The 13,808-nt window shown below is 33.8% G+C and overlaps 2 protein-coding genes across 2 annotated transcripts; one reads left to right on the top strand and one right to left on the bottom strand.

Annotated features, from left to right (window-relative positions):
• The first annotated feature begins 276 nt into the window (after nt 1-276).
• LOC115714401 (aminopeptidase P1) lies at nt 277-4,981 on the top strand. The gene is made up of 16 exons (XM_030643091.2): nt 277-492; nt 652-715; nt 804-943; nt 1,054-1,338; nt 1,446-1,568; nt 1,815-2,075; nt 2,220-2,306; nt 2,440-2,507; nt 2,872-2,938; nt 3,384-3,518; nt 3,647-3,727; nt 3,806-3,860; nt 3,939-4,043; nt 4,165-4,236; nt 4,419-4,543; nt 4,658-4,981. The coding sequence occupies exons 1-16, from the start codon at nt 400-402 to the stop codon at nt 4,817-4,819; spliced, it is 1,923 nt and encodes a 640-aa protein (XP_030498951.2). The 5' UTR covers nt 277-399; the 3' UTR covers nt 4,820-4,981.
• A 5,491-nt stretch (nt 4,982-10,472) lies between these two features.
• LOC115714441 (BES1/BZR1 homolog protein 2) lies at nt 10,473-13,004 on the bottom strand. The gene is made up of 2 exons (XM_030643155.2): nt 12,440-13,004; nt 10,473-11,736 (listed from the first exon to the last, which is right to left on the bottom strand). Exons 1-2 carry the CDS (start codon nt 12,662-12,664, stop codon nt 10,999-11,001), a joined length of 963 nt encoding a protein of 320 aa, XP_030499015.1. The 5' UTR covers nt 12,665-13,004; the 3' UTR covers nt 10,473-10,998.
• Nucleotides 13,005-13,808: the final 804 nt, after the last annotated feature.

Below are 13,808 nucleotides of genomic sequence, written 5' to 3'. Positions count from 1 at the left end.
CTGGCAAGACTTAATTAATAATTAAAAAGGCTACAAGCGATATTTTTGAAAACATTTAAATTAAAAAAAAAAATAAAGTGTATATTTGCAGTTAACAAATTATTGACAGCACATCCTATCGTCCACTCCGAGGATAGATACGATAGGTCAGTCTCTGTAAATTTACGATTTTACCCAAACAGTAAAAACAAATTTCTTTCCACTAGAAAAGTGATTTGACTGTTGAGTGAAGGTCAATACAGTAAAAACAAAAATAACAAAAAAACTGTACACAACAAAAATAGCATGGTACGAATTTTAGAAGGGTTTATAAAAGGGAATTCTCATTCTTAGAAACTTTACATTGTGGAGTTGTAAACTCACGACTCGCTACTCAGAAGATTCGGAAGATAACCAAAAATGGCAGACATTCTTGCTTCGTTGAGGTCTTTAATGGCTTCTCACTCTCCGCCTCTTGATGCTTTAGTTGTTCCTTCTGAGGATTACCATCAGGTTTCTCTCTTTCTTCTGAATTGACTTATTTCAATCGAAACTCTGCTTATTATCAGCTTTTGTCGTAGATATTGTGTTCAATCTCTGATTTGGGATAAGAAATTTTCTCGATTGATTTTTTTTTTTCATAATTCAATTTTATTGATGATTTTTTATCAGAGCGAGTATGTATCTGCACGAGATAAGAGACGGGCGTTCGTTTCTGGGTTCTCTGGAAGTGCAGGTCTGTTGTTTTCGATGTTAATCTTCAGTGGTCTGTTTGTTCAAATAATTATGGGAATACTGAATTGGGTATTTTTGTTATTTGAAAGGTTTGGCACTTATAACCATGGATGGAGCTCGGTTGTGGACAGATGGACGCTATTTTTTGCAGGCAACTCAGGAACTTAGTGACCAGTGGACTCTTATGCGTATGGGAGAAGACCCTGCTGTGGATGTCTGGATGGCTGATGTGAGTCATTCTTACTTTGAATAATTATAATTCTTTATAGTCAAAATAGCTACTAAATGTAACAAGGTTTTTCTTGTGTAATTCCAATTCATGGTGGTTTTGTCTTTTAGAATCTGCCTGAAGATGCAGCCGTTGGTATTGATCCTTGGTGCATTTCAATAGACACTGCTCAAAGATGGGAGCATGGTTTTGTCAAGAAAGGGCAAAAGTTGGTTCAGACATCCACTAATTTGGTAGATGAAGTTTGGAAAAACAGGCCACCAGTGGAATTAAATCCCGTTAATGTACAGCCTATGGAATATGCTGGCCGTTCTGTGGATGAAAAGTTGAAGGATCTAAGACAAAATCTTGCACAACAAACAGCTAGAGGCATAATTTTCACATCACTTGATGAAGTGAGTTTATCTTTTCTTATTTCCTACCAAGTCTGGTTGTCAATGGATGTCACTAGTCTTTGATTTCTTCTTGATTTTGTCTTATGATTGGAATTTCGATTTCGCAGGTTGCTTGGTTGTATAATATTCGTGGGAGTGATGTGTCCTACTGTCCAGTTGTTCATGCATTTGCTATAGTGACTTTGGATTCAGCTTTCTTTTATGTTGACAAAAGGAAGATCTCTCCTGAGGTCAGTTAAATCCGTATATCATGTTTTCCTCATGGAGACAAATGAAGCAATTTTGCTGTTTGTAAAAACACGTGAAATAAGGAGGCATAAATGGAACTACCTTATCCTTGCAAATGTTCATATTGTTAGCTTATCATAATTTACCGGAATTTGTATAGAGTAATTGATGCCTATTGAAAGTGGCCTTATTATTAATGGTGTCTACATTGTTTAAGATTTATCTCAGAAATGTGTCTTACTAACCAGGTCAAGCTTCACTTGGAGGGGAATGGTATTGAAATACGGGAATACAGTGATGTAAGTTCAGATGTCAAATTGCTTGCATCTAATAATCTCAAACATGTTGACATCAAGACAGTAGGTAATGGCACATCTGAAGCAGAAGAGAATGATTATGAGCTTGTATGGGCAGACCCTAGTACATGCTGTTATGCTTTGTACACAAAATTGAACTTTGAGAACGCCCTCTTGAAACCATCACCATTGGCACTTGCAAAAGCTTTAAAGGTGACATTTTTAGTTTCTTTATGATTTGCATTGCTTGGAGACAGTTATGTTTTCCAAGTGTTTCGTTAACTGACTGATCAATACTTGTGTGTTCTTCTTGTATGATTAACTTTGGCTTTCACAATTGACTGGTCAAAATTTTAGAACCCAATCGAGTTGGAAGGATTAAAAAAGGCACATATTCGAGATGGTGCAGCTGTTGTGCAGTATCTTGTCTGGTTGGATAAGGAGGTACTTCATGAAACTTACATGTAGACAGCTTCTGAATGTTCCTTTATTATTCTTTCTTTTAGATGATTTAGTTTATTAGCCGATGCAACTATAACAAAGGGCTCACACTGAAGCTACTCTACGTAACTTTCAGATGCAGGACAATTATGGCGCTTCTGGTTACTTCTTGGAGAAAGAGAGTTCAAAGAAGAAGAATAATTTGTGAGTTAATTTATCAAGGCAATATTGAAGACTTTGTTAACTGATTGCTTATACGTTTCTACATATTTTCTCTATTAATACAATCTAAAGTTTCTTAAAAAAAGAAAGAAAAAAAACAGAAATAAAAATTAAATAGCAAGGACAACTTAATGTTGGTTACTTATCAATGTCTTTCAGAGCTACGCCTCAGATCCTATAGTGATAGGTAGCCATGATAATGTGATATGCTACATAGGAAGCTTTACCTGCATCCTATACATGATATGAAAGGAACCTTTCTGACTGTTACTAGAATATTTTGAAGAAGTTAACGGTCTATTATATAATCTTTTGGTGTGTTTCATATGTTCAATCATTATGGCAGGGGAACCAGGAAATTGACAGAACTGACTGTAAGTGATAAACTGGAGAGTTTCCGAGCCTCAAAAGAGGTAACCTGTAGCTTCCTCTACTTTTCATTTAGGACAGGTGACTTGGTTTTGAACTATTCACAAGCTGCTCCAGAAATAGGTGTATTCTAATATGTTGTAGGATATATATAATAAGAGTAATGATTTTGACACACTCAAATTGCACACATCTTTTTTACATGTGTGTGTCTAGCATTACTCGTATAAATTTATATGTATACAGTACAATTAGAAAAAGAAGTGTTGAGTAAAAATGATATTCATTCATGATTCTATGTTTTTGCAATTGAAATTATAATAAAGATAGTACTACCCAAAAACTTAAAAGTACCATACTATTTTAGGAATGGACTAGAATTATACTTTAGTTTATCTTGAAGCCTTGCCTCAGATATTTGTTGAAATATTAATAGCATGCCACTGCTTGAACAACCTTGTCATTTTAATGAATTCATCGATTTTGCAGCATTTTAGAGGCTTAAGTTTCCCTACTATTTCGTCTGTGGGTCCAAATGCAGCAATCATTCATTATTCACCACATGAAGAAACTTGTGCCGAATTAGATCCAGATAGCATCTATCTTTTTGATTCAGGAGCACAGGTTTGTCAATTGTCATTAGTACTCCAGTGTATATATGCCTGGAAATTGGTACACTTCAATTCTAGTATGCCATTTAACTATAAAGCCTTTTTTGCCTTTTAACTGTAATGTCGATTGCTTTTATGAAGTATTTGGATGGAACAACTGATATAACAAGGACAGTGCATTTTGGGAAACCATCAGCACATGAAAAAGCATGCTATACTGCTGTAAGTACTGTTTCATTTTCATTCTATCATGCTTTATTTAAACTTTGAAACTTGTCTGATTTTGTTTCATTTCTGCAGGTTCTCAAGGGTCATATAGCACTTGGAAATGCTCGATTTCCTAATGGAACTAACGGTATCTCACCTGTCGTATTTGTTTATTTTTGATTACTATGAAGATAAATGGAAACATTTATGTATCCTTTGCGTACAGGTCACTCCCTTGACATTCTTGCTCGAGTTCCGTTGTGGAAGTACGGTCTTGATTATAGGCATGGTACTGGTCATGGAATTGGATCCTACTTAAATGTCCATGAAGGTAGATGCTAACTAGGAGTGTTTGCTTTTCCTGAATTATCCAATAGATAGTGTTACTTCAGTTGATTCATGAAAATTTATATATTTCTTGATCATGGTTGTTTTTTTTTTCTATTGAACAGGACCCCATTTGATTAGTTTCAGACCACATGCTCGAAATGTGCCATTACAAGCTTCTATGACTGTAACAGATGGTTAGTATCTCGGTGTCATTGTCTTTACTTGTTGAACCCCTTAATGCAATCTTCAATTATAACCCATGCCTAGTAGTTAGATTTTCATTGAGACTCAGTAGCATCTGTAAGTGTTTTTTCTATTCTTCTTTCAATAATGTATATAAATTATATTTTTATGTACTTAAAACTAAATGACACAGAACCTGGTTACTACGAGGATGGTAATTTCGGTATAAGGTTGGAGAATGTTCTTATAATCCACGAAGCTGATACAAAATTTAACTTTGGTGACAAGGGTTACTTATCATTTGAGCATATAACATGGGTACGTTTTTGTTAATATTTTTTTGAATTGTTGAATGTTAAGTTTGTCAGCTAAACTGTCTTATATCATATTATATATATATATATAAACAAATATATATAAATTGTACATCAGGCACCATATCAGAAAAAGCTAATTGACCTGAAGTTGTTAACACCAGAAGAGTTGGATTGGTTGAATTCGTACCATTCGAAGTGTAAGGATATTTTAGCGCCATACTTGAACGAAACCCAGAAGTCTTGGCTGCACACAGCCACTGAACCTATTTCAGTGTGAGCTTGACTTGGACTATCTGTGTAATCGTTATGTTGCATGGTCTCTTTATGAAATAAGAATAATACGAATAAATTGGTCTTTTTGTTAATAATTTGGATATGAATTGAATGATTTGGTTTCATTTGAAAAATTCTATTTTTATTTTAGAAGTAAGTTTCATAATTTCCTTTTTACAGTTTTAGTTATATACATTTATTTATCCAACTCTTAAAACTCTATTATAAGAAACATGAATAATGTGGGACAAAATTATATATTATGTATGACTTATCATCCCAAGAACACCTTATGCTTGTGTATAGTTTCTTTTATTACTTTTTTCTAATTAACGTGTTGTCAAACTTCATTAAATTGTCATTGCAAAAAAAAAAAAACTTGATTAATTAAATTGTCATTTAAGAAATTGAACAATTTGAAAAACATCACTTCAAAGTTCAAACAAGACTAGTGTTATATACAATTTGATCAACAAGGTGGGTATTAAGAAATATTCTTTTGAAGTTATGGCATTAAGATTAGAGTATAAATTTGACAATAAATGGCTTGTTGTTTAAGCTGTAAAAGAGTCGTATTGTATTAAATAATAAATAACACTTGTATTAAATAATAAATAACACTATGTTTAGATAAAACAATGTACTGAATTAATTATTATGACCAAATTCTTTAATACAGTGTTTGTTGCATTATTTAATAAATAACAAATGATCTGTATTAGTTTGTATTATAATATTTACAAAGAATTTGGGATTAACACTAATCTCTGACATGGACTCAGAACCTGGACCCAAACCCGAATCCAAACCCGAGACCCAGACTCTAGACTTGGACTTTGAACTTGGACCCCGAACCCAAACCTAGACCCAGACTTAAACTTGAGACTCGGACTCCGAACCTAGACCCCAAACCCAAACTTAGACCTGAGATTCGAACCCAAACCCGAACTCGAACCCCAGACTCGGACCCGAACTCAGACTTGGACCCAAACCCGGACTTAGACCCGAATTCGAACCTAGACTCGGACCCACACCTAAACCTAGACACGAACCTTGACCCGAGACCCAAGACCCGAACCCGAACCCCAGACATGAACTCTAGATTTGGAGGACTGGGACTTGAACCCGGACACAAACCCAAACCCGGGACCTAGACTCGGACCCCAAACCATGTTTTGGACCTAGACTCGAACCCGAACTCGAACTTGGACCCGGACCCGAGACCCCAAACTCGGACCCAAACCCCAAACTCGGACCCAAACCCCAAACTTAGACCCTGGACTCAGACCTGGACCTAGACCCGAACCTGGACCCGAGACTCGGACCCGAATCCGGACTCGGACACCGAACCCGGACCCGAACCTAGACCCGGGACCCGAAGCGAGACTCGGACCCGACCTGTAGTTGGTGTTGGGATCGGGTGTATTAAAAAGATATTATAACTTTACATAATCTATTAATCAAGTCATACCAAAACATAGTATTGTATTAAATAGTACTAATACAATACAATCCAAACACAACACAATACAATACAATATGGCGTACCAAACGAACCCAAAGAGTTTTAAGTTGTTGTCACGTATAAATGAATGGGGTCCTTTCATAAATACTTTTGGGAGATGTTGAAAAATACCTTTTTTTTGTATACATTAACTAAATTTACCTCTAAATAAAATTGAATTCAAATATAGCTCTTTTTATGAGTATTGTACCCAAATATCTTCACACACTCACATAACTAAGACATAATTTCAAACATAATAGATTTGTATTCTTTGTAGATGGATGTGTAAATTTGTGAGAAAGTATGGGTAAAATTTTAATTAGAGAAGAATAAAAACTCTTGTGAAGTAATAGGGGTAAAATTGGTAGAATGATTGAAAAAAGAAGTAAACATAATAGATTTTGAAGAAGAAAGAAAATTCAAAGCATCAAATTAAAAGAGGTATGTAGTATAATTTCCTCAATACTTTTTTAGAACATATTTCATTTAAAATTTTAGGACCTATATATATGTATTACAATTATACAAATTATTTGATTTTAAAGTATCAAAATTATAAAAAAAATATAATTTTCTCAGTAAAAAATAAAAAGTAATGAGAAATTAATATCACAACAATCATAAATAAACTATACAGTTTTAATTGAAGAACATATTTTTGTAAACAGAAAAATTCAAACTGTAAAAATAAAAATTTCTCTATATTAACGTATTTTTGTAATTGTATTTTTAGTTTTTGGTGTATCATGTAAAAAATCCTAAATAAATCTCCCTTTCCATTAGCATATATAATAAAAAAGAATTAATGTATATATTTTTTTTTTGCCTAAACTATCATCATTGTAAAATTTTGTCCTTTTAACTTTTTTTGTTGTGAAATTTTTTCTAGAATTATATAAATCATTACAAATATCTTCCTTTAATTACATTCTACTCATTTTTAAAATAACTTACTTATGTAGCTATAAGTTACAAGTATAATTGTAGTACAAAGATTTATTTACCAATTTTAAATTCAATTGTTGACATTAGACATACAAACATTAACTCTAAGAATACTTATACATATTCAAATAATTCATTATTAGACTCTCTTTTATGTAATTATTTTTTCAGTAATCATGAATTGGATTTGTTTGACGTCATATTAGTGCTCCATCAACAAATTATTAACTGGAGGGCGTTATTTGTAGCAATTTTATAATACAAGAAGAAATTTTAAATTAAGAACAAAACTTTATAAGAGTCAGTTCAGAAGGATAAATTATATTTATTCAATAAAATAATAGGTAAGATTCTTAAAATTACTTCTTAGTTCTTATTATGAAATTTTAGCTATTTGTAAATTCATACCTTCCATTTTTATTTTTTTATTAAAAAAAAAAAAGGAAAAACCTTCAAATTAGGAGTTGAAACTATATTTCACCAAACTAGTAATGAGTATTTTTCAATTGAAGACCATTTAAGTGGTTATCTGTTCAAAAATAATAATAGTAATTAATAACTAGAAATAATAATATCTTAACTAAACTAATAAGAAAGAATATTGTTTAGGGTTCTTTATCGTATGGTAAATACGGTAAGACTTTTCATGCCTAAATCTTTAGTTGTCATAGTTTGTCTTTTTTCTTTGTGTTGACCCGCCAACTTTCTCCGGGCTTAGGCATAGCTTAGTCGGGGTTTGTGATCAATGCAGCAGACGTAGCATGATGGGTTTCTTCTCTATGCGTTGTATTCCTTTTCTCAATGGGTTGTTCTTTGTTATTAGCAATTTCTTGCGGGTTTTGGGCTTTGTCTGTTGCAGTTGGAAGGTTCGTCCGATCAGTATCTAGGTAGGATTGTTGGCGGTGGCATGGTGGTCTAAGGATGGCCTTGCTTTCGGATCGAGTAGGGATTGTTTCGGTCCATGGTGTTGTGAAGGGTGGTTTCAAATCAAATTTGGCGATTAGGTTTTGCTATTGCAGCATGGTGTTGTGACGAGAGGTCGGTTCTATATATTAGTTTTATCTCTGTGATATAGTTTTGAGTGTCTTTTGTTTTATTTCGTTGTTGGTTCATCTTCTTTGTTCTTTGATGGCTCGCCATCAAGTCGTTTTTAGTCATTCACTTGTTTGGAATAACAAGTTCTCTTCAACCGAAGAAGTTGTTAATGGTGCAAATACGCACCTTCCATAATAATTCAATGCTCAAGCTAGAGTTGAATGAACCTACTACAACAATTTCTATTATTGTGTCTCCTGAGTTGTGAAGGAACTTGAATATAACTTTTCTTAAAATTAATTGTAATATTATTTTTTTTATATAAATATTATTTATGTTTCTTTTGTTAACCGATTAAGAAATCAAGCGATCGATTAATTTGCTCGTTTTTCTATTTCTTTTTTTTTTTTTTGGTTTAAGCATTTATATATTACAATCCTGTTTCACCTGGGACACGAATCTAGGACCTCCAACACACACTCACACCTATGCCACTTGAGCTAGCCTCAAGTGGTTAAGTTTTTCTGTTTCTAAACCTACTCATGTTTCCCATTGGGGAACATATCCCATATCCCGATTGGGTTGTCAGCTATTATTTTAGCTGCTTGTTGAATGATTTCTTCCAAAAAAAAGAGTTGAAACTATATTTTGAAAGGGAAATTTGATTTTTTATGCTTACATTTGGTTAAAAAAAAATTTCTAAACAAATAATAACTAATATTTGTAAGATATGACAACTTTTATGATATCCCTAAAATACCCCCATTTACATCACCCCATTTACACCATCGGACCACCCATCGGACCACCCATCGGGCCACCCCATCGGGCCACCCATCAGACCCATCGGACCACCCATCGGACTACCATCGGACCAAATCTACTACCAATTTTTTTTTATGTTTTTGTACATACAAAAGTAGCATCAGGTGACCATCGGACTACCATCGGACCCCATCGGACTACCAATTTTTTTTTTTTTTAATGTTTGTGCTCATATATTTTTAATGGTGATATGTATTAGTTTAGAAATAAAATATTAGTTAAATGTAAGTATAGAAAATCAAATTTACATGAAGATGAGAAACTGCTTCAAAAAAAAACATCACTGTTCATGACAAAACGTGATACTTTTTTTAGGTAAAAAACTTGATACATTTCCACTCATCTGAAAATAATATAGACTTGATTTTTGATTTGACTAGCCCAACCAAAAATGCACATATGGGATTCCCAATGTCGGGTAAGGATGGTTGAATTACCTTTTACGATCATTATTTTATTTTGTGATATAATCATCATCATTCCGGTAATTTAATAGTAGGGTTCTTTGGAAAAATCACATCTTTATTTATATTCATGGAGAGTAACAAGGATTTCAGAACATCATAATCAAGCAGAATCTAACAAAAAAGGAATCTCTTTCACAATTAACTAAACTGGTAAATGAGTATGAATCAAGATATAAAAACTCATACTTTCATTATGCTAAAGTTAGTTAGTTTTATAAATAGTTGAGTTATTTGAAGTTTGAACACAAATTCCAACAAAGTGACCATTGATTCCAATGAATAAGAAGTTCATACTAACTAGACAACAATGGGGGGCAAACCAGTAAAAGTGAATGCATTAATAATTGTGGAGTTATTGGAGTGTAGTTGGTACACTACAAACATCAAGTATGACACAAGTCACATGCCTTCAAAAATTTAAATAAATAAATAAAATAATAACAATAAAAAAAAACATCACATGGGGAGGGACCCTCTTGGGGCTTTCACTCTAAGATGCTTTTTTGACTATACTAACCACAAAAGCTCAACAAAACTGAGAAAACTCAGAAAGACATGTTAAGTCCTTGCATGATTCATGAATAATAATAATAATAATAGATAAGAAACAAAACCTTCAGACTGCACAGATAGGTACTACTGAATAAAATCATCACTTTCATCATGTTTGATTCATTTTTCATTTATCTTCTTCTGTATAAATAAATTCATGATACTAAGTCTCAGTGATACAACTCTCTGCCTAGTTAACAATACCCTACTTAACCAACCATCCTTAAGTGCCCAAAAAGTTCTGACTATGATTATAACAAATGCATTTTACATAAAGACATTTATGTCATATTATGGGTTATGTTATGATATATCCACATCAAAAATTTAAGCAAGTGAAAAGAGATTACTTTTCTGATATAACTACAAATAACTGAAGTTTGAGGTATGTGAAACCACCCAATATGCTAATTCTAATTGGATCTTATGATCAATGAACAATTCAAGAAGACATTCTAATTTTAAATATAATAATCTAGCTAGGGAAAGAAGAAAATAACCTCTAAACTCAAATGCCAGAGTCTTCCCCACAACACGAAAGATCCTACGGTCTCGATACCTTATATGAAGTTTGAGTGAAATTTCGCTCTAGCACACGAAACAAAAAAATTGTTTCGGGTTTTCTGTAGTGGCTCCAAGAGAAAAGGAACTGTACATATAACAAAGACAAGATGCACCAGACATGATTTTGAAATTTCCCAATTGTTGCAGTAATAACAGTAGACCCCAAAGCAATTCCATAGGGACGCCATCAGTAATTTCGAGAATGCACAATGAAATCCACATGGATATTGCAAACTATTCCCACCCTATTTGTACACATTCTCCTACTAAATTTTGAACCTTGGAAGATCAACAACGAGCTTTCCCGCTTCCAAGTGTAAGCTCCAGATCATCCACAGCTATATCATGAATTCTCTCTCCCTCCCATGGTTTAACCCTGCCGTTCTCAAAATCAAACTCTGGGCCCCGTGCCATCTCAGCAGGGATTCCCCAGCCAACTGGGCCATGCCCACCAACTGCATCTTGTAGAATACTCTGCTGAGCCACTGGCTTTATGAGATTAAATGTTGGAGAAGGAGGAGCCACTGAGGAGGGTGCCCCTCCTGCTGTCTGCATACTGACCCAACGACCAGAATCTACAGTTGAAGCATCAGACTCATCACACTCTGGTATTGTAGCATGAGTGAGATGGTGACGGCGTGTAGGACTTGAAGGGGCAGATGCAGCAAAAAGAGGGTGGCGCAATGCCTGTAGGGAGCCATTAGAAAGAGCCTCCCAGTCAGGTTTTGGCTTCGAACCTCTAGAAGTTGGAGACGAAAGAGGCGGGGTTACAGGAGCGCTGTTTGAGATTCTAAGATGGGGAAGATTTGTAGGGATAGCAGCAATGTTGCGAAGGAACGGGAGAAGATAATTGGAGGGGTTTGCATCAAAACGAGTTGGGCTCGGGAAAGAGGACGACGATGGGCTGGCATGATAGGATGGTACAGGACTAGGGAAAGATGAGGATTGTGGGCTTGGTTGAACAGAGGAGCATGCACTAATGTTTGTTGAAGCAACCCCAATATCTACAGCTGGTGGCTGAGTTCCCTATATGAGAAGAGAAATTTAGACATAGTTCAGAGATAGGAAATAGGATAACAGTACAACCATCTTATACAGAACAATGAAGAGCAAACCATAAATTTAATAAATTATAAACTAAGTTCAATGCTATTTGTCCCTAATTTCAACTTCTTTGAACACTGGTCTCTCCAACTATGAGCTAAAGACTTAAAAGTTGAAGTCCTAACTGTTCATCATAAATCTCCATCAATCTAAGTTCAACTTACTCTACTAGTTTATCTCCAAACTAAGACATAGCAGTTAGCCAGATCCCTCAACCAAGATAGTTCACAAAACACCAAAAAGATTAAGAAGATTTATACATTCAAATAGCAATTTGGAAAAGATAAACATGCAAGTCAAGCTGCAAACTTGAACCCAATGAAGCTGAAGCCCCCTTTGGTCTATGAAGATTACTCAGATCAAATCCCAAAAATGTCAACTCAGATAATAAAGCTCCCAAATTTCCAATCAAATCAAACAATTGAGCAAAAACCATAATAGCCCAGAACCCTACTGTGTCCCACCAGAACCCAGATAAAGAAAAATGAGGACAACCCACAAAAAACAAACATTAAGGAAAACCAAAATTCACCCTCAAAAATGCATGAAGATCTACAAAAACTAACCCAAAAAAAATTCAAGTCTTGAAGAACAAAAAGCTCAGGAAAAAATATAAAAAACGAACCTTTCGGTAAGTAGTACCATCGTCTTCAACAACCCAACCAGCTTCAGAGCAAAGCGCTTTCAAAACCTCGTTGTTATCACAGTGTTTAGGAAGTTTATAGTTTCCCTGAGCTCTAAGACCAGAGTAAATCTTTGCAGCAATGGCTCTTCTCCTTCTCTCTCTCCTCTTGTTGTTCTCTCTCTCCTTCCAAGTTGGTAACCTCCCAGATGAAGCAGCTCCCGTCATTTCTCTATGAACAAAAATGAAAACCCACCTCCTTCTTCCGCTCCTCTGAATCTTTCTCTCCCTTTTTCTCTAGACTCTAAACTGTGTTGTGTGTGAATTGGATTGGAGTGTGGGTGTGTCTGTTGCTTTGGGCAGAGACTATTCTTCTCTCTCTCTCTCACTCTGTCCCTGTCCCTCTCTCACGAGCACAACGCTTTCTTTACTCCAATGAGTTTTCTATATATCAAAATCATCTCTCTCTCTCTCTCTCTCTCTCTCTTTCTCTCTCTCTCTCTATACTTTTTCACACTCGTGCATATCAATCAATCAATATTTCTATAAAACGAAAATTCTATTTCTAAGACAAAAATGAGTTTATTTTTTTCTATTTTTAAAGACAATATTTTTGTTTATTTTTTTTTCAAGCTTTTTAATGGTATTTTTATATGATTTTCAATCCTAACTTTTTTTTTTTAATAAAGAAAAAAGTTTAATGCTTGTTTGTGTTGATTTAGTCTTGCTTTTCAAAAAAAAAAAAGGATTTTTTCATTTAGTCTAATTATTTTTAGTATTTTTTTCTAAAATTAATTTGTAGTCAATTAATTTTAATTGCTTTGTTAAGTATTTGTGTCAAGTTTTAAAGTAAATTTTCTAAAATCAATTTGTATTCAATTAAAATTAATCTCTCAAATGATTCATTCCTAATTACATTAAATATATTTATTTCGTACCATAATAAATTTAGCCTAATTTTAAATATGGTTTTATTATTTTGTAATTTCTTAGTTATTAATGTTAGGAATAGTTTATATTTGTATATTAGATATTGATGGAATTAACTCAATAATTAATATTATCATTAAATAGTGTGTTAATTAAATTTACTTATGTTAAGTATAGTTTACTTCACTCAATTAGTTATTCAAAAATATCAATGAAAAAAAAAAATTAATTACAATTTATTTTTTAAAAATTATTACATTAAAAGATGCATGATTGATGGTTGTAATGTAATGGATGATTTTGTGTTACAAGTTTATTAACGCTCTTTTAGGAAGAAGGGTAAGATTGAAATGAACCCAAGATATTAGATTACTTATCACGGGAATTTTTTAAATTTTCATTGTCTTAGTGTATTGGCTTGAGAGTCGTTCAAAGTATACCA

The sequence above is a fragment of the Cannabis sativa genome, chromosome 4, assembly GCF_029168945.1.
Source record: "Cannabis sativa cultivar Pink pepper isolate KNU-18-1 chromosome 4, ASM2916894v1, whole genome shotgun sequence".
Taxonomy (NCBI): domain Eukaryota; kingdom Viridiplantae; phylum Streptophyta; class Magnoliopsida; order Rosales; family Cannabaceae; genus Cannabis; species Cannabis sativa.
Note: the sequence above shows the minus strand (reverse complement) of the source record. Positions and strands in the feature narration are given on the sequence as shown.

Coding starts and splice junctions, on each gene's coding strand:
- LOC115714401 (XM_030643091.2), top strand. CDS start 400: ATGGCAGACATTCTTGCTTCGTTGAGGTCTTTAATGGCTTCTCACTCT. Junction 944..1,053: donor TGGATGTCTGGATGGCTGAT/GTGAGTCATTCT, acceptor TTTGTCTTTTAG/AATCTGCCTGAAGATGCAGC. Junction 4,044..4,164: donor CTACTTAAATGTCCATGAAG/GTAGATGCTAAC, acceptor TCTATTGAACAG/GACCCCATTTGATTAGTTTC.
- LOC115714441 (XM_030643155.2), bottom strand. CDS start 12,664: ATGACGGGAGCTGCTTCATCTGGGAGGTTACCAACTTGGAAGGAGAGA. Junction 11,737..12,439: donor ATGGTACTACTTACCGAAAG/GTTCGTTTTTTA, acceptor CTTCTCATATAG/GGAACTCAGCCACCAGCTGT.